At 36.2% G+C, this 25,504-nt stretch overlaps 1 protein-coding gene across 1 annotated transcript in view; it reads left to right on the top strand.

Moving 5' to 3' along the window:
- rspry1 (ring finger and SPRY domain containing 1) overlaps nucleotides 1-23,838 on the top strand; it is a 40,104-nt gene extending 16,266 nt beyond the window's left edge. The window contains exons 3-15 of the mRNA XM_039762968.1: nucleotides 1,489-1,541; nucleotides 5,409-5,521; nucleotides 6,588-6,714; nucleotides 6,793-6,851; nucleotides 8,715-8,781; nucleotides 8,866-8,997; nucleotides 9,086-9,201; nucleotides 12,051-12,194; nucleotides 16,552-16,663; nucleotides 17,544-17,646; nucleotides 18,242-18,394; nucleotides 18,773-18,877; nucleotides 22,655-23,838. Coding sequence (XP_039618902.1) covers nucleotides 1,489-1,541; nucleotides 5,409-5,521; nucleotides 6,588-6,714; nucleotides 6,793-6,851; nucleotides 8,715-8,781; nucleotides 8,866-8,997; nucleotides 9,086-9,201; nucleotides 12,051-12,194; nucleotides 16,552-16,663; nucleotides 17,544-17,646; nucleotides 18,242-18,394; nucleotides 18,773-18,877; nucleotides 22,655-22,751 — 1,381 coding nt within the window. The 3' untranslated portion in view covers nucleotides 22,752-23,838. The remainder of the gene's footprint in view (nucleotides 1-1,488; nucleotides 1,542-5,408; nucleotides 5,522-6,587; nucleotides 6,715-6,792; nucleotides 6,852-8,714; nucleotides 8,782-8,865; nucleotides 8,998-9,085; nucleotides 9,202-12,050; nucleotides 12,195-16,551; nucleotides 16,664-17,543; nucleotides 17,647-18,241; nucleotides 18,395-18,772; nucleotides 18,878-22,654) is intronic.
- The last annotated feature ends 1,666 nt before the right edge of the window (nucleotides 23,839-25,504 follow it).

Genomic DNA, 25,504 nt, shown 5'->3' with positions numbered 1-25,504 from the left:
GGGATCAAAAGAACCAATACTTCAGTATCAAGTTTATACCAAACTTCAAAGAATGTCATAACAATACTAGCTTTTTTTTACAATATTTGCAGTACCACCTGAAGGATAGCGCCGCAATCATGCGTGATTACAGGATGACAAATCCTGCAGGACACTCGTGCAATCAAGGAGGGAATTTGTAAACTCCACATAAACGTACCTGGCTAAAGGTGATGCCAGTCCTTTGACCTTTGAGGCAGCAATTTTATTTGCTGTTTTGCTCTTCTGGGCTTGATTTTTCAAAAGACCACCAAAAAAATCATTTTGTATTGCATTCCAAATCAGATTTTAATATAAAGATACATTTTTATAAAGTATTGTAAAATATTAGGTTAGCCCATTATTGTATAATTAGGAACATACTACACAGAATCTATTTTACTTTAAATGGAAAAACTCATGTTGTTCTCTGTGTTAATAAGTAAAAATACTTTTAAGTGTGGGTTCCTGGGTAGGGAATCAGAACATGAAACGATGCAGGCATTTTCATGTAGGTCACTATAATATAATCAATGGCCTGAGCTGGTGGAAGAACTCAAAATCACAAGAATTATGCTAAGATTTTGCCAGATCATCTCCCTAAGGTAAGAAGCTAATTATGATGATGCCAAAATGTTGCTGTAATGCTTAGCTGTTGGGGGTTAATAATTTAAGAAACCCGGGTTTGATTTCAAACCTGGTCACTGGTAGTGTGGGGTTTCTTTACATCCTAAACAGGGTTTATTGGCAAGTTAGTATTGTTTGTTGTTGTGAAGGATGTGTGTGTCAAGGTGGGTTTCTGCCTTGTGCTCAGTACTGCAACAACAGAGTTCAGAAAATTGATAGGTTAGGTTATATGATGTAAAACAAACTTTAAACAAAAAAAAAAGTACGATATATTACTTGGTATAAACAAGTGCAACTTAGCATTAAGCAATTATCCCTATGCTTTTAATACATGTTATCCACCAATTCATTCTCTCATTCTCTATCTATCTATCTATCTATCTATCTCTATCTATCTCTATCTATCTCTATCTATCTATCTATGAATAGAATAGATTCTAGAACAGTAGTCATTTTCATATTATAACTGGACAGATTGAGCCATATATTAATGTGAAATGTAAACAGTCACTTTCTTGCAAAACAATCTTGTGAAATATGATAAATCGCTCCTTTAAGTGACGCTGAAGATATTGAAGACACTGAAGATGGTTTTTAGGTTTGCAACTACTGCAAGTATTGATGGTCTTTCATGCTCTGAAAAGATCAAATTACTGGAACACTTGGGGGGGGTTCAAGTGCCTGTTGTTCTGTATTCAAACACTCACATTGATCGAGGTGGACATTTTTTTTTATTATTATTTAGATAATAATCTGAATTTGTTACTTACAAAAATTTAGTGGAACCACAGTGCATATGTGCTACTCACAGTTTTAAAATGTACTATTTTTATTTTAATTTAGTGACCAGGAGCCACCTTATTCCATGATCACGCTACATGAAATGGCAGAAACAGGTAACTAATCATTTACTATTTATTGTTGCAGATAGTGGAAGAAATCTGTTTTTGAATTCTTTAGACCACTGAATATCCTAGATAGTTTATTTTGATTTTATATGACTTAATTTTTCATAAGTTGAAATATCCTGTTTAATAAAAAAATATATACTGATGTGTGTCTTTTATTGGTCCTATTTTGCTGACTAATAGTTATAGCTACTTTTTTTGGAGTTCTGGGGAACTACTGAGACATAAGGCTGCTTACCAAACTAACCATAAGGAAAATGATTTTCCACAAGAAGAATAAACAGTTGTTTTAAATCTTTTTTTAAGCAAACTCTGTAACCTAGAGTTCAAAGTCATTTTCATTATGTAGCCAGATGCAAGCATGCCTAGCTTTAAATAAATGATTGCTGTCTCATGTGAAACTGTGTGGTTTAAAAAGGATATCTGTCCACTTGTTCATGTTTATTTAGCCCATGTTTGATTTTACTTTTTTGTATATATGCATGTTTTTCATTGCAACAGCTTCCAAACAAGGTGGACTGTTTGAGAAAACCTTAAATTTACTGTTGTTGGCTGAAATGAGAATGATTATCTTTTTGATCTACTCTGTGTTCTTTGGAAAATATTGTTCTTGTATGTTTTAAGTGATCTTTAATAAGTTTTACAAGTTTTCTTCCATCTGTTTTATCTGCACAGTTTTTCTTTTTAGTGCTTTCCTGTTTCATTCCTTATGCCAGTATAGCACATATTGTGGAGCTCATCGTATCTGTGGTTTTAATTAAAGAATCTATAATCTATTTAACTGTGAAATGGTATATATTTTTGCCCCTCACTTGTGAATGTTATGCTGTGTTCCATTTTATCAAGTTAATTTCAACCTTACTTAGCCGACCCAATTATAGTCTTATATTTTTTTATGATGAAAGGACTTTGTCATCTAAGGAAGACTGGTTATTTCTGGCATTCCTTTTGCATTCTGTAATTTTTCATGGAAAAAAGACAGTGTTGTGCCAATTTAAACTGTACTTGGCAGCAAAATTCCAGTTTGTGAGTGTCCACAGAAATTGATAAGAGATTTCCTTACTTTTCTTAGGTTGGAAAATGTTCTGAATTTTTATTGGATTAATTTTGAATAACACAAATGCAGTTGATTTTAATATTTCGTCTGTGAGTGATAAAACCACTACATGAATCAAAAGAACAATTTTAGCTTTATTCAAAATTTGTTTTGATGTGTCCTTTAGTATTTTAGTGTAATTAAAGGAATGGGAGGCTTAAGATTAAAATAAAACTTGAGCCTTAACATTAAAATTTAAATTGAGTTGTATTGTATAAATATTAAAGAAAGACCTTTTCTCATTTTATTGGAGCCTTTCCCTGGAGTTTATGAAAATACAGTGTATTGCTTAGAACATGTTAGACAGCTGGTGCCCTTGACATTAGTGTCCCATGTAGAAGTAACTTGTAAAAAAAAAAAAAAAAGGATAGAGTTTTAGAGCTAGTAATGCTTCTGGAGTTGGTAAATTTAGTGGTGGTTAACAACCTGTATCTCTTTCCAAAATACAACAACAAAATTGAGACATTTGCCAGTTTAATATATTTTTGTGACTTGTCCGGTATACTTAAAGTAAGATTAATCTTTACTGACTGCAGTTCGAATATGCTTGGGTTCTAATTAAGAGATCATGGCAACATATTTTTGAGGGAAACTCCACAATTCTCCCTGTATATTGGGATGACTCCTTTTGAACAATTCTTTTTAAAATACAGACTTGAGACTTGAAAGTCCCCAAGGTGCCAATTTCATCTGTGTTATCTGGTAAATTGTTCCATGTACTTTCATTTATGTGTGTGTTTTTTCTTTCACTTTTAGGGGTACGGATGGAAGCTATATATGTTCTCACAGTTTTATTAAACTGAACAAAATTGGCCTGTTTCAGACATTCCTTATAGTGTATGTCCCAAATGGCACACAATCGCTATATCCTATTAAATCTTTTTAATCCCTTTTTTACATTGTCTGCTTATAGACAGGAATGAGTCTGTAAAGCTTTGCTCATAAAGTACAATGTGCATTATAGCTTCTGAACCATACGTCTATGTAATTAAATTTGAATGTTATCTGTGACCATTTGGAGGGATTTTACTGACTGCAGGGTATCTGCTAATTCGTTAACTTAATGACCTGTTTCTTCTGCACAGTTAAACAACCTACTTGAGGGATGTGTGTGTTTCTTTTTTCCTCAGTCAGAGTTCCATGCAACGTAACCTATCATTTTCTGTATTTAAGGCAAAATGCCTTAGTACCAATTTGAATATGTCAGGGAATTGACTTAATAAGTAACTAGTGAAAGGCAGGAATGTTAGCCCATTTTAACTCCAATGTTAACCCATAGTTGTTGCAAACTCAACTCTGAACGCTTACTCCATCATATCCCTTGGATTGAGAGTTCGTTTCTTGTTCATGGAACTGTTTTAAGACTTTCCTGAGTTTGTAGCACAGAACAGTTTACTGTTTGGAGATATGTACACTGCTGTACATTTTTTCAACAAAATTTCTTTTATCTTGCGGTATATAAAGCTTCACTTCTTGTTGGACTTGTGTGCCTGAAGAACTAAACCCTACCCCATTGCTGTGCCATTACCTGTTTTCATTGTTTACATCTGAATGGGTATATTTGTAGACTTTTTGAGATTTTCAGTTTTCTGATACACCAACAGCAGGAAACCAAGATTTGTCAGACCAAGCAAGACTGTTAGAGTAAACCAGTATCTGTTTCTTATTTGACCGCAACTGCATTTCTTTTTTTAAAGATAATAAAAGTAGAACTTAGTTGGATTATCTGGTGACATCATACATCTGAAAGAAGATAAAGACATTTGAGTTCTGATACACTTCTTGTGGCACCGCTGTTGTACTTAACTGTTAGTTGACTTATGGTTTGCCAGCCTCATTGTCCTCCACTGGTCCCTTTTGTAAATAGTCTTTTAATCACAAAATGCTCTTCTGGATAATCCAAGTGGTTATGTATTCTTGATAAACCTGTGATGCTGACATGTGTAAAAATCCCAACAAAATAGTGGTCCTTGATTTACTTAAGCTGTCTTGTCTGGTGCAAAGTAGAAACAAAAACCGTGAAACTTGCCTTCCTGTTTCAAAAATATTAAATTTAATTACCTTAAAACATGGGATTGTCATCTAATAAATAGTAACTTACTTAGGAAAGGTATAGTGCACCTAATGTCTATTACCTGATTTTCTGAGTTTTAGTTTATTTTTAATATTATATCAGAATTTATCAGTAGCTATGTACAGTCTTGGGGTATGACACTTTTAAAAGTAGCTTAGTTACATTTACTCATTACGTACCTTCACAGTATTGGCCGTAAACACAATTTCTTTTGTATTTTATAAATAGTTTACTCCTTCATGTGCTATAAAGTAAATAACATCCCTCCCCAACATAAAATCCCAAAGATTTGTGGTATGAAGACTGCCCACAGTGTCGCTTGATTTAAACTGTTTCAAAATATCTCTAGAAGTTTACTGGATGAAAACTAAAATGACACATTATTTATAGGTTTTTGTTACTAAATTGTACGTAGTACACACTTTTCTGCTTGGCGGTTCAATTGAGTCCTGTAAATGACCGTAATACCATTCACCATAATTGCTTATTGCATTATACCGAGTGGTGCTGTGAAAATAACCGACTCCCTTTTTTTTTTTTTTGGTGTGTGTGTGTGTGTGTGTGTATGGGGCTGAAGTTCTCAGATGTTTTCTTATGGTACACTTTATAAAGAGTTTTGTGTAACATTTTCTTGTGAATGTGATCTGTTCAAATAATTACATTACCATTTTCTCTTTATCGACAGATGATGGCTGGTTGGAAGTAGTCCAGTCTTTAATTCGTGTTATTCCATTAGAAGATCCTCTGGGGCCAGCTGTTATTACACTTTTACTTGATGAGTGCCCACTGCCTACCAAAGTAAGTTGCAGGAAATTGTTGAAGAGAAATGTATATAATATGGAGGCAGAGACATACAATCAGTCCTCAGCTTTTGCCAGGGTAATGTTTCTAGCGAAAGTCAGACACAAATGTTAAATTATTTAATCTATAAGAAATGAGAAGTTAGATTCCCCAGGCCACCAAAGACTAATCTTTCACTAGAAAGTGCTCAAAATAATTTTGTCTGCATAAAATTCTTTATAACAAGACATAGCTTATAATAGGCACTTTTCATAACACATTAACCATGAATTGACCCATAAAATGCAGCACAGAAATTTTAAATTTGTAACATGCAGAACATTTTTTCTTAATCGTTAATCCCTAGGTTTTGGTGACGGTGTTAACATCTCAATTAAAAAAAAAAAAAAAACACACTAGTTGCTGCTGTTGGAAAACCTGCAAGGTCTCAATGTCGCCTCTGACACTCTGTCCTTCACTCCTGGTGGATGGTGATGGAGATCGTGAAAGACACACCCGCTTGAAATCTTTTATCGGTGACGCCTGTTTTGTGTGCTGCTTGAGATTCTTAAGGGTCTCCGAGTATGGAAGTATAGCAGAGTCAAATTGACATTTCACTTTGAGGCTGCGGTCAATGATAGGATAATCAGCCTCAATTTCTCTATCCACCTGGTCACGGCTGATGGTGGCCACCAATGTTCTGGCATTAAGTTTATCTAACACCTTTAACAAATGCTTGGGAAGCTGTTTACTCTAGAACAATAGGGTGAACATTGACCAAACTTTTGCCAAAAAAAAAAAAAAATGTTAAGTGAGCAAATTGGTGAGAACCGACTGTATGTCATGTATAAATATTTGGTTATCTTAACTTAGCCATTCTATTTGTTTAGCCAGTGTTTATCATTTGCTAATTTAGAGTTTAAAAGTTTGACATTTCTTAATGTATTACTACTTTGTAGCTATGATCACTTAGCAAGCAGTTGGAATAAATAAGCAAATTTAACAAAAAAGTGTATCAGTACTATGCATTTCTTGTTTCTAAGCTAATAATTCTATGGTTTCTTCAAATTCCGGTTTGTTTCAGGATGCTCTACAAAAACTCTCAGAAATGCTTAATTTAAGTGCAGCTATTGCACGCCAGGATGCTTCAAATCCTGCAAAACACCGTAATACCACTGCTGTCCTGGGATGCTTGGCTGAAAAGCTGGCAGGTATGTGGGTATATGTATTTGTGCAGTTGTTCTTGGGATCTTAAAACTTTTTATATACAATGTTTTTCATTGTTTTAGGACCTGCTAGCATTGGACTTTTAAGTTTGGGTACATTGGAATATTTATTAGAAAGCTTGGTGAGTACTAATCCTTTGAGCTTTTTTTATCTTAACTAATGTGAAAAATGTTTTGTCTATGGAGAACAAATTTCTTTGAGCAATGGAATGCCAGTATTCTGTAGCTTACAAAACCAACTAATATCTACCAACTGTATAAATTGAAGAACCAAAGTACACTACAAAGTTGGTGTTTTGGTGGTAATGTTAACCAGTGGTATCATTTACTATCCAGTATTCTTGCTGCCGCTATTTTTTTATGTTAAAGTTAAAACAAAATGTTCTCCTTAGGCACATTTCAATACATACCTTAGATTGTAGGCTGAGGGCTCTGCACTTTTGAGATTAATGGTTTGGTTTTACTTTTTTTTTTTGTCGAAGTCTTCAGTAGTTTATAATGCAAGTAGCTGATCAGACTATGTTAAAAGAGCGATGCAATCTAATGCAACACTCTCAAAGCCAAGAGTTTTGTACTGTATGTGGTTACTTTCCTGAAATATACATACATGCTAATAATATAACTTGCCTTATTTTTGTTACATTTCCATACTTTCACTCTTTTTGCTTGCTATTTTGATCCTGGAATTACTTGCTTGGTATAGCTCTTTGAAACTTTAGCAGACCATACAAGGTTTGACTTTGAGACTAATCCGTGAATTTGGTACTAATATTTTTGGCTTGCAGGCACATTTTCATTTTAGGAGCAGCTTTTGAACTCTATACATATAGACACAGTCACAATTTCATAGTCATTGCCTTTGATTACATTGTAATTACATTGTTTAAGAAGAATAACTCATATGGTATGAGGGAAATCAGCTTGTGCAAATAAGAGTTGTGCATTTTATTTGTTGCGATATAAGTAGTTGGGGGGAAAAAAGACTCTAAAAATAAATTCTCAAATACTAAAATAGTCAACTCAAATTATTCATACTTACTTGCATAATCTATTTCAAGCCCGAAGCCAGACTGAAATTTCTGAAATAAATTGTAATATGTAAAGTCAGATGGAAGCTGACAACTAATTTTATTTTAAAAAGAAAAGGTAGGTCTCAAATAGGTATATGTTAGTGTAGGTCTTTCAACGCTTCTCCAAAAAGCTCTCCTCCTCAAAGTTCTAATACCTGATATTTTTAGTGCATTTTGAATTGTAACAGTCAGTAATGACCTGTTAATGTCAAGTATGGGTGCTGCTAGAACAGCCATTGGGCTTTTAAAGTCTACTCATCCATCCAGTTTCTAAAACAGATCATCCTGAGTAGAGTTTGCAGGGAGCTGCACTGCTCATGTTTGTAGGTATTTTGCATTAGAGTTCAGCATCATTTGTTCAGAATTTTGATAAGCAACTGTAATCTATTAATCTGAAATAGGAAACAGTTTTTGTTATACCTTTTAACACTGCCCATGCAGTTTGGAAGACCTGTAGTTTTGTCGCTGTCAACCTATTTTCTAGATTTGTTTTTAATTCTAATGTACAGTAAGAGTATTTAAAAAGGCTATAAGATGTATTAATAAGATAAAAGAAAACACTGAGTTGTGCAAATTTCTTTGATTTAATAAAATAGTGGAATAACTGAGATTTATGGATTTTAGATGCGCTATTGATTTAGGTGAATGTGGCAGGGACACATTTGGGCATGTTGAACCTGAATTTTTGCGCTTTTGTTATTGTAGGACTGAAAGCAGCCTTTTTTTTTTTTTTTAAAGCATTATAATAACTGATAAACAAAATTTCAGTCCAGGTAATTAATAAGCGAATTGTTTGTAAAGGTTTCATATCTAAACATTTAACCTTAAGAATGAAATACAGCGTATATATAACCTAAAACACCCGTAAGTGGACTTTTGAATTCAGTGGTAATTTTTACATCTCCTTGTCCCTAGAATTCAGCTTCGCATCCCACTGTGATGCTTTTTGCTCTCATTGCCCTGGAAAAGTTTGCACAGACAAGTAAGTCTAATCTTTAAATATTTGCCAAATGAATATTTTTTAAGTTGTTTTTCAGAATTTTAGTAAAAATTTATTTTTTTGCAGGTGAGAACAAACTGACTGTCTCAGAGTCCTGCCTTAGTGATAGGCTAGTGATGCTGGAGACATGGGCCAACCACTCTGACTATCTTAAACGACAAGTGGGATTCTGTGCTCAGTGGAGTTTGGATAATCTGTGTAAGGCATTTTAAAATATTGAAAATCAATGATACGTGCTTTATTTGCCTAGCCCTGTAACGTTGTTTTTTTTGTTTTTTTTTTGAAGTTCTGAAAGAAGGGAGACAGTTTACATATGAAAAAGTCAACCTTAACAACATCAATGCCATGTTGAACAGCAACGATGTCAGCGAGTATCTCAAAATATCACCAAATGGGCTTGAGGTAAAAAAAGTTTTTCTGTATTTTGCCACTGTTGAGACAAGCTTTCAAAGCCTAGCAACATCTCTTTGGCCAGTGCAGTTGTAACCTACCCCAAGTACAGAAACTTGTGGCTGCAGCTGATTAACCATAGCTGGGAGGAACCTGACAAGCAGCTCATCCCCTGTTTATCAACTTTTGAATTTGCACATCAGTAACAGAGTGCAGTGTCTTTACACGCAAAGTCACTCTTAGTCTTGCTGTATTATAGAAGTATCTTGTTTCTGTTTTAACTTTAATCTGCCTTTCGCTTTCCGCAGCATTAACATTTAATGAATGATGTTTGTGGGTTTGTTTCTATTATGATAATAGAAAATGGAAGCAGTCAGAGACTGTAATGATCATGTACTCACTTGACCAAAAAATACCTTTTTAGGCTTTTTTGGCGAATGAGGAATTTTGAATTCATCTTATAACAGACAAGTTGTTGTGCACAAGCTGAAATGATATAATTTAACTAGCCAACCCACTACGCCGCATAATCAGGCCGCTTGTTAAATGATTTTTAAGCACAGAGGAAAAAATAAACAGTTGAAATATCCGTAATTTAATAAATCACCAAGAAAAGTAACATTGCAACAATGCACGCAATGAACCAACATACAATTGTCCGTGACTGAAAACCGGAGGAGTGCAGTCGCGCCTTCTCTTTCCAAAGCGAAGGACGGGGTTGAACGGCGCTTGTTCAGTACCCACTGCCCGCTTATGTGCCCGCCCCCAACTCCCTACCTGAGTCGCTTTCGTCTGTGTACAGTCCACACGCACCTGTGAGTCACGCTGACTGTTAATTTTCCAAACACCGCCTCAGTCGGTTTCCATGTTGATTTTTCATTGTTCTTTGCGGTTCCGGCTGCTTTTTTATATATTATCCACCAAGTCACACGAACTGGGTCGGGGTGGGGGGATGGGCTACAAAGGGTAGGGACGTAATCATTTCGAGCGTATGACCCGCACGTACTGGGAATTTCTTGTTCGTGGGGATCAATTGCAAGCCATGGTCTCCATCACAAATGGAGTTCAATGGCTTACCCATGCCGGGTAGACACACGTTGATCCATTCAGTGTAGCGCGCGTGCAATACCAGACATACAAGTGCATCACAGACCTGTTAATGCTCAATCTCACGTGGCTGAAAGCCACTCGTCCGTCTAAGAATTTGGACGCCGACCGCTGTTGGGACGTGTAACTATTTGGCAGGCAGGTGTCTCATTCGTTTTCGGAAATAACCAGCCAAATCGCTCCACCAACTAAGAACTGCCATGCACCACCACCCACAGAATCGAGAAGGAGCTATCAATCTGTCAATGCTCTCCGTGTCCGGGCGAGTGAGGTTTCCTGTGTTGAGTCAAATGAAGCGGAAGGCTTCACACCTGGTGGTGCCCTTCCGTCAATTCCTTTAAGTTTCGGCTTTGTAACCATACTCCCCCCTGAACCCAAAGACTTTGGTTACCCGGTTGGCTGCCGGATCGCCTGTTGCGGGGCCTGCATTGGTGAAGCAGGTGAGACGGTAATGAAACAGAGGCACAGGGCTTATTGGTTTTTAAAGACTGCTTCCTCAACTCGTCACTCGAGTCGTTGTTGCCTTTGTACAGTTCAGATGCACCTGTGACTCACGTAGACTTTCCATTGCTCTGTGCGGTTTTGGCTGCCTTTCTATGTATAATCAACCAAGACACCCGACCACGGTAGTAGCGAGGTGGGAGGGGGGTGTGTACAAAGTGCAGGAGCATCTAAGAAGGCGCATGTTTGTCGCGGATGCGAATTGCTGTATGTAGCGTGTAAAATAGTTTGCTATGGTCACGCGGTCGTGCGTCATAACCGAAAACTCCTTTTTTTAAAGACTGCTTACTTCATTGTATTCTAACCTCAGTTGTAAAGGAATGTTTTAAGGATCCCATGGGATACCCCTCGCAAACCGTTTTACACGCTGCATATGGCGATTCACCTCCGCGAGAAACATGCCTCTATGAACAGTCAGCATGGGTCGGAACTGCATGTTGCCTCTACGACAGACAAATTATAAATGACGCCATTTTTTCTGTGTCGTCACGTCTGAGTTGGTGGGTGTGGCTCTGCGAGTTGTCGTCGTATCCAATGGTCTTGGAGTTGGTGGGCGTGGCTCCTTCCTGCGTGCGCCATAGGTGTCTCACTTGTCGGCGGCTTAGTGAATCCACGCCCCTTCTGGCGTGCTTTCCATGGTCGTCTTGCCTTAGTGAATTATATAGATACTTTGACTTTCAGATGCACTTAGTACTTTGAACACTCTAAATCTTCTCCTTAACATAGAGTAACTGAAAATTTGGTTTTGTGTCCAAGTGTAACAGTTTGCAGTGTTTCATTAATACTTCTCTAAGTTAATATAAAAAGAAAGGAGATATGAGAGTGGAAGGGTTTGTGAGAACAGCGAGAGATTGAGTGATCTTAACCAGGTGGAGTTAGGACTAGTGTTGACCTTGTATTCTGACCTACAGAATTTGGGCTATAGACTATTTTGATAAACTTTATTAATCCCAAGAGGAAATTTTGACTATTTTTAATGGCCATTCACATGTTTTTTGTTTTTTTTTGTGCTCTCTTTATCACTTTACATTTCTTCTTGTTTTATATAAGCTAGATATCTTTGTAGCTGTATATTTCATTTGCCTTGCTTTAGTTTGAAGCAGGAAGTTAATTTCCCCTTTCTCTGCATTTATTCTAAACATGACCTCACTTGATTCACATTTTTATATAACTGCTTTTTTTTCCTAATCCTTTTTCACCTTTCTTTATTTTCCTATTTATGTTTTACTTTAATGCATATTTTGTTTTCCCAGGCTCGTTGTGACGCTTCTTCATTTGAAAGTGTACGATGTACATTTTGTGTGGATTCTGGTGTATGGTATTATGAAGTGACAGTCATTACATCTGGCGTCATGCAGATTGGTTGGGCGACCAAAGACAGCAAATTTCTTAACCATGTACGTATCATAAATCATACTGGATCGGTTTCTGCTATTGGGTTATTCAGTTCTTCTAGTGCACTTCATTGTATGTTAGATTGCTGATAAATGCTCCTAATTGTATTATAAAGTAATTAAGGAGTAATATGACAATAGGGGATGTTAATGTGTTCCTTTTGCAAAGTGAAAAGGGAATTGTACAGATCTTTCTCGGTTACATATCAGAAAATAACTGATACCATAAGTACTGACAGTACCCCAACCACCCCCACTGAGTCAGTATTTGGTAGAGTCTCATTTGGCATACGTTACAGCCATGTGTTACAAAGAGACTCTACAAGCAATCGCTTGTGGAGAATGCAGATTTTTGTTGTTTGACAAAATGCTTCAATCATCTGGATATTTTGTTGTGAACACTGGAAAAACAGCAACCTTTATCTCTTGTCACATTTTCTTGTTATTAAATGTAATGTGGCTTTGGCTGTGTATTTTGGTTCATTGACCTGCCGAAAGAATAACTTTCTTAGGTCTCCTGAAGACTACTGCAGGTTTTCCTTCAGGATTTCTTAATATATTGCCAGATATTTTTAATTTCTGTTTTTCTAAATCATGACAAACTCGCATTTATTTTCATTATGCTGTCAACAACAGTGGTGTTTGATGTTGTGTGGCCCAAACATAGTTTTCAGTATCAAGGGTGAAAAGTTAATTGTCTCATCAGAATATAGAATCTTCTTCCACATAGTTTCTAGGTCTACCACATCCTTCTTTCCTTCTTGGCAAGCTGTTGCTCAACTTCCTCCCCCCTTCCCCCCCATTCCAGCAGTGGTTTTCATTTTACTATTGGCCAGTGAAGCAATTGTAGCTGTATACACAATTTCTCCAATGTCCTCTGTGTTCTGTTTTAATACTAGAATGTATTTAAAGATAGTATAGGCCTTTTCCTTGTCACTCCAACTAGGGCTGTTCTTGCCCAGTTATTCTGCATTAGAAGGCCCACTGTTTCATACAGATTTAGGGTTATGTTACGCATTTTTTTTTTTTATATTGTACTTTATTGTGCTTGAGCAATAGAACACCTTGAAGATGTCCATTTACCCTTTCTTTGTTTGGTACTTTACGGTGGGAATTGCTTGGATTTGGTTTGAGAATGTCTTCAGAATGTAATTTTTGAGTGGAACTAACTTAATGTCTGCGGTGGGCTGGCGCCCTGCCCAGGATTTGTTCCTTGCTTGTGCCCTGTGCTGGTGGACATTGACTCCAGTTGACCCCCCCATTGACCCTGTGTTAGGATATAGTGGGTTGGACGATGACTGACTAACTTAATGTTGCTCTTACCAGAGGGAGAAGTGTATTTAACATAAATTGATGGGAGGCACCTTAATTGGACACTCGAACTCTGTCATTTTGAAGGTGGTTGGTTGCTTCAGAGCATATCTGACATGCTTAAGAAATCGCCAATTTTTTATTTTTTTTTTTAATTAATTTGGAAATGTGTACTTTTTTTACTTTGTAATGTTTCATTTCTATTTGATAAGTAGGGAATAAGACAGAATTTAAGGATTCTATATTGTATCACACTTATTAAGATTAGTAGTTTTATTATGTTACATTTTTGTGGAGAGGTAACAAACTATCAAACAAAAAGATGGTAGTAGTCAGTTTCACTATAGGCATGTGGCAGTTTTTGTCTGCAGTCTCTTGAATTATTGATTCTGCTTAATAGTCTTCACTTACTAAATTGAAAGAATCCTAGTTTACCCTTCATATCTTGGTGAGCGGTGAATGTCTGTTTTACTCAATAAAATTTCTGATCTCTTAGCTCTGTGAGCAGGATATAGGAGATGGATGTTGAGAGTGATATGAAACATAAATGTATAGGATATAGTGTTGATTATATCCTTGATTGAGTTGTCTTATTTGGTGAAATGTAATTCAGAACATCATAAGTAGTTATATTAATCACTGAATATGGCATTTTATAGCAATCTATCTTCAGTAATATTTGAAACTTGCATAAATCTACTATTCGACACACGTTTCTAGGGCTAAAATGCAGTAGACAGTTTTAGATATATTGTTTGTGAACTTAATACTGTATTAAACATAAAAAAGAAATGGAGCGATTTCACTATAATCCACTCTGTTAGAATGTAGAAATAATGCTGTGAAAGGTTGCCCTTGGCTTGGAGTGTTTTGTTGGTTTTTTTTTTTTCCAACTTTGATTTTCCTCATTTGTTATAGAAGGTTGCATTACAGTAAATGTAATGCAGAACAACTAAGCATATACTATGTAATACAGTATTTCATAATGAAATTCAGAGTCTACAGCAGCCTCTTCCTATATGGAGAGTTATGATATTGGATAACCCACAGTGTAGTCATTCTAAGGTAAACGCTGAACCAGCATGCACATTTATGAACAACGCTAGTACATTCTTGTTGCATTATAAGCTTTAGACCAGGGTGCCCAATGAGTCAGTCGCAATCGACTGGTAGATCGTAAAGGTAGTGCAGGTAGATCGAGTTGCATTCAAAAAAAATTTTGTTTAAACATTAGTCTATCATATATCCTCCCTATGGCATTTGCTACTTGATTGACATACAGGCCAGTTTGAGATCTCTCTTCTTCTCACACACTGGTCATCCTGCATTCATGATCAAACGTGCAAGCTACTGCAAAACTCCGGCTGTGATCTAGTTAGTCTTCCAGTTTATATCGACTAAAGAAGGGATTTAAAAAAAAAAAAAAAACGTTTGTGGAGGTTATGGGCTGGATGTGGAATTGGAAGAGGATTTTTCTTTTTTCTCACAATGTCACAATCAAAGTACGTTTGTCTGACATCCGAGGTTCGATCCCCGATGAGGGGTGTAGTGGAGTGTGCATGCCTGATGAGCCCTAAATAGGGCGAAACACATGTTGCGTACTCTTTGCATTATTTGACAGTAAACTATGTAATATTCTATGATCTGCTTCTCGCAACTGAGAGGGCACCCGTGGCAGATGTCTGCCGACTTGCAGACCAACCACATTTGTTACCTGGTAGGTAACCACCCATACAATCAGGTTGTGGGCACCTCTGCTTTAGACAGTATTTCAGTTTTTTTTCAAAACCATAAGTTACCTGTTATAGTAGGTGGATTACCAGTTTAAGATATGGCATCAGGCAAGCCGTGTACTTTCAGATTTCTTTGAATACTACATATGAGATTAAATTATCTCCTCTTGCAATATTCTAAAATACTCCTGTAAATAAATTTGGAGAGTACCTACCAACATACCTTTCCATTTGTGTCTTGGCTTTAGGTACATTTTAGTTAACACTAGCAAAATACCCACACTTCAGAGCGGAGTAGTTGTGTGTTAAAGAAATTATGAAAAAGAAAAGGAAACATTTTAAAAAAAACATAACATGATTGTCAATGTAATTGTTTTGTCACTGTTATGAGTGTTGCCGTTTTAAAGGCCTGCGAGCTGAATGTTTGACTGACCTTTTTAACTAATTTGTAAAAAAGTGACGGACTTTAGTGAGCTAGACACTTGTTAAAGCAAATTGCAAATGTCGTCTTTTTTTTTTTTTTTAAAGCTGGCGGTGAAGGTAAAATAATGACTGTAAACTTTTTTTGTTACTGAAGAGAAATACACTAACTGGAAAATATGGGTAGTGAATCTGAAAGCAAAAACCTCAAGATAAGAAACTGGTTTTCCTCTTTCTCAGCAAAAACCCAAGCATTTTCCTTGGTCAATCTGAGTCTGAGAGACGAATGGTGTGCAGATAATGTATGTCTTAAGTGCTTTGGATATGTGAATTAAAAAAAAAAATATAAGTGAAGTCCTCTAATGACTGATTAGCTGTTTATTTTTGATGTTTTATATTGGTGGTATAGTTTTTTTGTTTTTTTTTAATTATTATTATTAAATCAACAGGTGTTCTGTTTGGTGTCCTCGAGAGAATTTAGATGCAGGTTTCATTATACAGTATAATACAGAGGTGAAGCTATTAAAGTGCATCTTGCTCTTGTAGTTTTGTTATTTTGAAGATTGTTTTCAAAATGTATGCCCAAATAAGACAAACAAATTCTAAAATGATGCTTTGTATATAAATACTTTTCCAGGTTATTGTTGGGTTAAAAATGGAAAAGAGCCATTTTATTTAAATGAGATTAAAAATTGTTGTAACATTTTCCAAAGTATCAGTCAAATCTACAAGAACAAAATATATACAGTACCTGTTAATTATAGAAAAGGTGCTGAATTTTCAGTGTTTTCAAACTGCCCACACTGTATCCACTTATTTTTCGAAATTAAAATCATTATATTCAGATTAACTTCCTTTTGCTGCTTAAATATTAACAACAATAAATTTTGTTTCAGGAGGGGTATGGGATTGGGGATGATGAGTTCTCCTGTGCTTATGATGGCTGCCGGCAGCTAATTTGGTACAATGCCAGAAGTAAACCACACAATCACCCTTGTTGGAAAGAAGGTAATCTGCTTTACTATTATATAATGATGAAAGTATAAGGTACATGTACTTTTTCACATTAGCATTTCATTGTTGTTCATTAAAAACAAAACCCTTTTTTATGTGGTCCGTTTTAGTTCTGAATGCTATTCCAAAGGACTTAAAAAGATACAAAGCAGTTAATGCTTAATAAGTCACCTCGGATAAAGGAGTCTGCTAAATAAATATTACCGAGTAGAAATATGTAACTGTTTTAACAGCAGGTTAAGTGACGTGATCAAAGTCAAACAATGAAAAAAGGTGGTCTCAAAATTGCCTTTATATACTTTAAACCGTATTAGCACTAATTTGAAATGAGTTTTGTCTAATTTTTTTCACAAAGACCATGACAAATTTGAACATATAAACATAGATGGTTAAAAAATGGATTAGCAATGCAGGGTAGATCTCAATAAATAGAATGAAAAAAACAGCTTGAGAGAGACTATAAATTTACTGATATGAACAAAAGGGCGTCTTAGAAGCCTGTTACAGGTTAGGAGATCCAGAAAAGACTCAAATGGGAAGATTTCTAAGAATGACATTAAAGAGGGCACCAGAACTTATATAAGCAAGCTGATAGTAATTTGTTTTAATGTGAACATAGACAATATTTTTTTAAACTATTGCCCGTTAGTTTTTTGTTGCATTGCCTGTTTTGTTGAATTAGTTGTGATGAGACTATTGATCTTAAAGATGAATTTTAATATTGTGTATAGTATTACGTCTTGCCTGAAGAAGGGGCCTGAGTTGCCTCGAAAGCTTGCATATTGTAATCTTTTTAGTTAGCCAATAAAAGGTGTAATTTTGCTTGACTTCTCACAATATTGTGTATAATATTTTTGATTTAAATGCTCTACAGGTGATACAATAGGATTTCTTTTGGACTTAAATAAAAAGCAGATGATATTCTACTTAAATGGTAACCAGCTTCCTCCAGAGAAGCAAGTCTTTTCGTCAGCTACGTAAGTATATTGTGGGGGTTAGAAATCTGATTCCGGTTACAGATACTGAGTTGGGAAATTATGCCGAAGGAGTTTAGGCCTTGCACACACACCAACGACATTCAAAGAAAGTAACAGTTAATTTACTCTCTGAATCTACTAATTCAAGCAGTGTAATCATGTAAAACCAGTGTTTGCATCCTGGATGCGTTGAGCACGCAGTAAGAAACCACCTGGACATGAATATGAGTGCACTGTATTAGACATACCCCACACTGACTCACACCAGGCCAATGTAGACTTGTCTATCATAGTCACCTTTTCCCGTTTTGTGATATTGAAGAAAACATGAGAAGCAAGAAAAAAAAATGCCTGCGCATAAGGATAGAATGGCCAGAATTATAACACTAATGAATGTTTCACAGTGCTGCTTTTTTTGTAGTTGAGTGGGAACATTATCAAGCCAATTGTATAAAACCCATTTAAGTCAATTCCAGTTAATTTTTAAAAAATATAGATGAGGTGCCACAGAATGTGTGCGTGTGGTTTTTTTTTTTTTTTTTAAATGAATTTTTGCTAATTTTGTTATTTCTGATTTATATTTTTCCCCATGCAGATCTGGCTTTTTTGCTGCTGCAAGTTTTATGTCTTATCAGCAGTGCGAGTTTAACTTTGGATCAAAACCTTTCAGATATCAGCCTCAAATAAAATTTAGCACCTTCAATGATTTTGCGTCTCTTGCATCTGATGAAAAGATCATATTACCAAGGTAATTGTATAAAAACTATATGTTTAAACATTTTAATGGATTTGCATTCCTATCCCATGTTGTCTTCCTTATATCGCACATTCAGATGATGATGCTGTTTTACTTATCTTTGTGTATGTTAGATTATGGTTTAGCATGACAGGTTCTCAACCAGTTACCTCAAACTACAGAGACATTAGTCTTTGAATTATACTATGCTTTTTGTAAGTGTACTTTTAAAAATACTTGGAAGGATGCTAAAAGGGAAATCAGTAATATGCATAACAGTAAACGTTTTGTTGAATATACCTCAATATACCTCCATTTCAAACTCATTTTTATTGCTTGATACCCAACGTACGACAAAAGTTGAAAATTAATGTCTCATTTATCCTAAAGACACAGAAGACTGGCTCTGCTAAAACAAGTGAGCATTCGGGACAACTGCTGTACTTTGTGCTGTGATCAGATGGCTGACACACAGCTCAAGCCATGTGGCCACAGGTATAGTGAAAATATTACTATATGACTTGATTGTAATTAATGACTCAGAATGCCTCCCTTTCCTCCTACAGAACACATTTACAGTGTGCTGACATCTTCTGCTGTCATCGGTGTGGCCTGTTCTGGAATGAGAATTAGCCCTGTTCTGTACCACCACTTAATTGCAATTTATAATATAAAAGTATCTAAGGGAAATTACCCCTGCTTTATCATGTGCATCAGTCCAAAATTCTTTAACCCCTTATGTTGTATTGGTTTTTGGCACAGTTTTGCCTAAATTATATACCCAAAAATAAATGGCTGCTGTTCTGCTTATGTAATAAAGGAGCTGCAGGGCTAAAGAAAGTCTTCATATGAATAAAAATCCATGTATATCAATTAAGCACTATATAATTATGCATTTTAGGAATTTCTCTCCAAAACGTATTTTGCAGTACATAACTAAGACACTTTACAATACACAACCCTGGAATTTCCTTTTGTGCCCAAATCTGTCTATCAGTGTCATCGTTGCCTTCTTCTTCCGGCTGCTCCTGTTAGGGGTTGCCACAGCTGATCATCATCTTCCATATCTTTATGTCCTCTATATCTTGTTCTGTTACACCCATCACCTGTATGTCCTCTCTCACCACATCCATAAACCTTCTCTTAGGCCTTCCTCTTTTTCTCTTCCCTGGCAGCTCTGTCTTTAACATCCTTCTCCCAATATACCCAGCATCTCTCCTCTGCACATGTCCAAACCAACACAATCCTGCCTCTCTGACTTTTTCTCCCAACCGTCTAACTTGAGCTGACCCTCTAATGTACTCATTTGTAATCCTATCCGTCCTTGTCACACCAAATGCAAATCTTCGCATCTTTAACTCTGCTATCTCCAGCTCTGTCTCCTGCTTTCTGGTCACTGCCACCGTCTCCAACCCATATAACATAGCTGGTGTCCCTACTGTTCTGTAGACCTTCTCTTTCACTCTTGCTGATACCTGTCTGTCACAAATCACTCCTGACACTCTTCTCCACCCGTTTCACTTTACATATATTACAGTTATATTGTTTGCCTCAAGATGTCTACCTTTTTGGAAACATTTAGTCTCCTGCACATAAACAAGCTCTTAATACAGGTATTGCAGTATTTTTTTTTTTTTTTTTTAGAAAAATATTTTTTAAAAATGTGTAACTGTGTGTGTATGTATGTATGTATACAGTGGTGTGAAAAACTATTTGCCCCCTTCCTGATTTCTTATTCTTTTGCATGTTTGTCACACAATGTTTCTGATCATTAAACACATTTAACCATTAGTCAAATATAACACAAGTAAACACAAAATGCAGTTTTTAAATGATGCTTTTTATTATTTAGGGAGAAAAATCTAAACCTACATGGCCCTGTGTGAAAAAGTAATTGCCCCCTGAACCTAATAACTGGTTGGGCCACCCTTTGCAGCAATAACTGCAATCAAGCGTTTGCGATAACTTGCAATGAGTCTCTTACAGCACTCTGGAGGAATTTTGGCTCACTCAACTTTGCAGAATTGTTGTAATTCAGCTTTATTTGAGGGTTTTCTAGCATGAACCGCCTTTTTAAGGTCATGCCATAGCATCTCAATTGGATTCAGGTCAGGACTTTGACTAGGCCACTCCAAAGTCTTCATTTTGTTTTTCTTCAGCCATTCAGAGGTGGATTTGCTGGTGTGTTTTGGGTCATTGTCCTGTTGCAGCACCCAAGATCGCTTCAGCTTGAGTTGACGAACAGATGGCCGGACATTCTCCTTCAGGATTTTTGGTAGACAGTAGAATTCATGGTTCCATCTATCACAGCAAGCCTTCCAGGTCCTGAAGCAGCAAAACAACCCCAGACCATCACACTACCACCACCATATTTTACTGTTGGTATGATGATCTTTTTCTGAAATGCTGTGTTCCTTTTACGCCAGATGTAACGGGACATTTGCCCTCCAAAAAGTTCAACTTTTGTCTCATCAGTCCACAAGGTATTTTCCCAAAAGTCTTGGCAATCATTGAGATGTTTCTTAGCAAAATTGAGACGAGCCCTAATGTTCTTTTTGCTTAACAGTGGTTTGCGTCTTGGAAATCTGCCATGCAGGCCGTTTTTGCCCGGTCTCTCTCTTATGGTGGAGTCGTGAACACTGACCTTAATTGAGGCAAGTGAGGCCTGCAGTTCTTTAGACGTTGTCCTGGGGTCTTTGTGACCTCTCGGATGAGTCGTCTCTGCGCTCTTGGGGTAATTTTGGTCGGCCGGCCACTCCTGGGAAGGTTCACCACTGTTCCATGTTTTTGCCATTTGTGGATAATGGCTCTCACTGTGGTTCGCTGGAGTCCCAAAGCTTTAGAAATGGCTTTATAACCTTTGCCAGACTGATAGATCTCAATTACTTCTGTTCTCATTTGTTCCTGAATTTCTTTTTGATCTTGGCATGATGTCTAGCTTTTGAGGTGCTTTTGGTCTACTTCTCTGTGTCAGGCAGCTACTATTTAAGTGATTTCTTGATTGAAACAGGTGTGGCAGTAATCAGGCCTGAGGGTGGCTACAGAAATTGAACTCAGGTGTGATACACCACAGTTAGGTTATTTTTTATCAAGGGGGCAATTACTTTTTCACACAGGGCCATGTAGGTTTGGATTTTTTTTTTCTCCCTAAATAATAAAAACCATCATTTTAAAAACTGCATTTTGTGTTTACTTGTGTTTATATTTGACTAATGGTTAAATGTGTTTGATCAGAAACATTTTGTGTGACAAACATGCAAAAAAATAAGAAATCAGGAAGGGGGCAAATAGTTTTTCACACCACTGTAGCTATGTTCTCATCTAGACCTTTACTTTTAAAATTATTTTTCCTTGCATTTCATATCTGGAAAGAACTCTGTACATTTTCAATACCATTTTTTTCCAGTGCTGGAAGCAATGCCTTTCCTAGCAGCCCTGAACATAGGGAATGAAAAAACACCCCTGGACAGAGCACACACGTACCTAAATCATTCACACAGGGTCAAAAACTGGTATACTTGGAAACAGTGGAGTGGATCAGTGACATTTAAGTGGGCATTGCGTAACAATACTTCACTAGTATGCTAAGAAATGTTGCTGGTATTTTTAAGTTGAAACTGGAAGTGCAATGCTCCAACAGCGAACATAGGGAGATATGGTAATTGAACTGAAAAACAAGTATGACATGTATGTGAAAGTCAAATGCAGCACAAAAAGTAGGTAATTGAGTGGCAGTCTTCAACCTCCTAGGCTTTAAGTTTAAAAAGTTAACAGCATATAAAAGTGTGCTGGGGGTCTGACTAATCGCTGCTGAACTCCTAGCTGAGAAATGCCTTAATGTAATAAGGATTTGATACATACATGCTTCACTACCTTCATCATATCATGGTTGAGCTTTACAAAGAAAGGGTGGATTATATTTTTGTAATAACCCAAATCCTAACTCGCATTCTCTCTCATATCCTTGAACTTCTGAGGGTTTACATCCTTACATTATCAGGAAATGAGTTGCATCTTGCTTGATATGGTCAAATTACTAAAGGGGAAAGGGGCTCCTCTCTAATCTAGTGGACTATGTAGTTGTAATGATGTACCACAATTTCAAGTTGAAACATTTTTTTTTAAATCAATCCCATTTATTATCTGATATTAAAGAAATTAATTTAGCATGTGACTATTTTTTCTAAACCCTGAAAGGTTTTTCTCTAATTAGTTTATACTTGTGTGCTCAATAATACTTTTTGTCCTTGTTTTCTCTTCCTCTATCTTTAGTGGGATGTGCATGGAGTGTGCCTTACTGCTGGAAACATGTCCTCTGTGTCGTCAGGATATAAAGACTAGAGTCAGATTGATTTCACACGTGTCCTGACACCTAGACTGCCAAACTATATTCATTTGCCAGCAGCCTTCAATGAGGAGAGAATTCTGTGTGAATTTGATAGTCAACACACAAAGTGTGTTTCACATTATTGCACCTTTGGCCTACCTGCAAACTTACAATATCAAGAGAAATTGCAAGCTTGCATAAAGTGGTAGCATTGAGAAAAATGTACAGAAAAGAAACATAAGGAAATCGATTGGGAGGTGCCTTCCAGTGTTCTGTTTCAGGCCCACATTCATGAATGCACAGGTTGGGAAATGAAAAAACGTATTTTCACATGACTGGCTCATAAAGTTCAAGGGAGAAGATTTTTTTTTTTTTTTTTGGTCAAATTACCAATGCAACATTTTGGTCATTTTAAAATAAAAATGTATTCAGCTTGGAAACATTGAACTTTTTTTTTTCTTTAATTTCAAATTTGCACTAATGCAAGTATTTTTGAGGAAGCATTATCAGTTGAACACATTCCTTCAAGGATCTTTTTAAACTGTTCATTAACTGTTAGCAGTTACACAAACCATGTTGATTCTTGATAGTATTATATATTAGGGCTTTTGGGGTAATAACATACAAAATACAAAACTGAAAACTGAAAAAATGTGGATTGCATTAAGAGATGCAGAAAATGTTGACTGGTTTCAGGAATTCCAAAGAGTTGTGGTGTTTTTTTTTTTTTTTTTTTTTCTCTTCCAATCTTAAGGCACAGAAAATGTCTGCAAACTTTCCTTGACTCCTTTGCAGTATACAATGTTACTGTCCTGCTTTTTTTTTTTAACCACATTTTGTGAATAAGAAAATTTAATTTATTTATTTAAAACATGTTCTTACTCCAAATGCAGCCCTTGAAATTGACTATAATTTATGTTCGATTCATTTATGTGTAATATACATGTTTGTATATATGTGTGTAAGCAAACTTTACATACTGATACACATATACATGCAAATATAAATAAAAGGGGCCATGGGCATTTTTTGTGGTTGTTTAAAAACCAGCAAAAATGTTGTGATATTCACGATGAAAATGGAATAATGTATAAATATTGTTTTCAAAAATAAATGCAATTTGAATATCTTTTTCATTTGCTAATAAATTAAAAATGACTCTTGTAAGTATAACGTCTTCAGATAACAGTGGTCCCTTCAGTAGATAAGGTAAAATTCTCGTGATACTTGAGCCTGAGCTACATTCTTGTTCACTCCCCAGTACACAGGTTTTCTATGTTTTATTCTGTTCTTATGCTTAATGCATATACTCTTTTTGTGTGTGTGTGTGTTACCAAAAAGGTGACTGTACATGGATTTTCTTTAACCTAAAAAAAGTTGCACACTGATGTAGATAACATTTACTATGTACCTATCGCCAATAAATGTGGTGTATGAGGTGTTTAATGTTGAGCAATGGGACTGAATTCAGTGTGTGTCTCTGAAAACAGAGAAGCAGTTACACTTGCTCCTGCTCTACCTAATTACAAAAAAAAGCTTAAGAACCACTTTTTAGTACATGCTGTACTAGATATTTCTCAAATTAATAAGTTTAAACAATGTTGATGGCTTAATATTTGAAGGAAATATCAGCTCAGCATATCTGACCCAAGTGCATTGCTCTTGTTATTAGGAGAAAATGTATTTTCTGTGTGAGACGAAGGTGTTCCAGCACATGATTATAAATTGTAAGTTTGAGTCTGATATACAACAGGTTAGAGTTAAATCAAAACCCCAGCAGAGGACCTGTGACCCGTGAAATAGACTACTGTTGACAATTCAGAAGAGGTCTCAACAAAATGTCATCATTAAGCCACCCACTGAGCTAAACAGGTAATGCAGTAATCAATGAAAGTTTTCTAGCTTGTTTGTTATAGTTATGTCTTGTACTGAAAGGCTGGTAGGGGTTAAATATTAAGAATTTTAATGGAGAATTTTCTTGTAGAAAAATACAGTATGCTGTTTTTATTTTTAAGTTGCATCCACTTCTGCTTTTTTAGGTTATATGTAAAGCTGTTCTTGTATCTTTGTAATGAAAAGAGCAAGAAGAAACATTACAACAAATGGTCAGTCATTCCTATAAGTGCTTGTCGCACCACGTGACATTTCCAGTTGTAGCCTTCATTTATGTAATCTTAGCATGATCAGGACAGTCACTGCACACTGAGATGACTACAAGTCATGTAGTTTTGACATTCCCAGTGACTTGTATCAGTCTGTACCTTGTCAGGTTAAAATCAAACCTGGTTTATATTTCATAAGTTTCCATATGTGCTGTATATGAACTCAAAGCTTTTTGGTCACATTAATAGCAGGGATGATGAGGAGGTAGACCTAGTCAGACCTCACAGAAATAAAAGTTTATAGTTTATAGATTTTAAGTGGGGTTCAGAATACCCCATAGTAATAAGGGGATGCCATTGCTGTTCAGTGTGGACTGAATGCTAACATTTTCATCTAATATTATTGAATATGCAATAAATCGGCCATGGAGAATATTATTACTTACTTACGTGCATGTCTTAAGTGGATGAATCCCATCATACATGGATACTCTGCAAACAAAAGCCACACCACTTCATGTTGTACGAGCATCAAGCAGAGCATCCACTTTTTGTGAAGCACACACTGTGATGTTGTGGCAGACCACTGCAGCTCTGCCTTAATCCTTTGCTCCTGCTAAATGTCGACTTCCTTAAACTGTATGTTTTGTCCCATTGACCCCTGCACAAATATCTGGTCCCAAGTGGTTAATG

Source organism: Polypterus senegalus, chromosome 9 (assembly GCF_016835505.1).
Source record: "Polypterus senegalus isolate Bchr_013 chromosome 9, ASM1683550v1, whole genome shotgun sequence".
NCBI lineage: Eukaryota > Metazoa > Chordata > Cladistia > Polypteriformes > Polypteridae > Polypterus > Polypterus senegalus.
The sequence above is the reverse complement of the archived record's forward strand: the minus strand, read 5'-3'. Positions and strand labels throughout refer to the sequence as shown.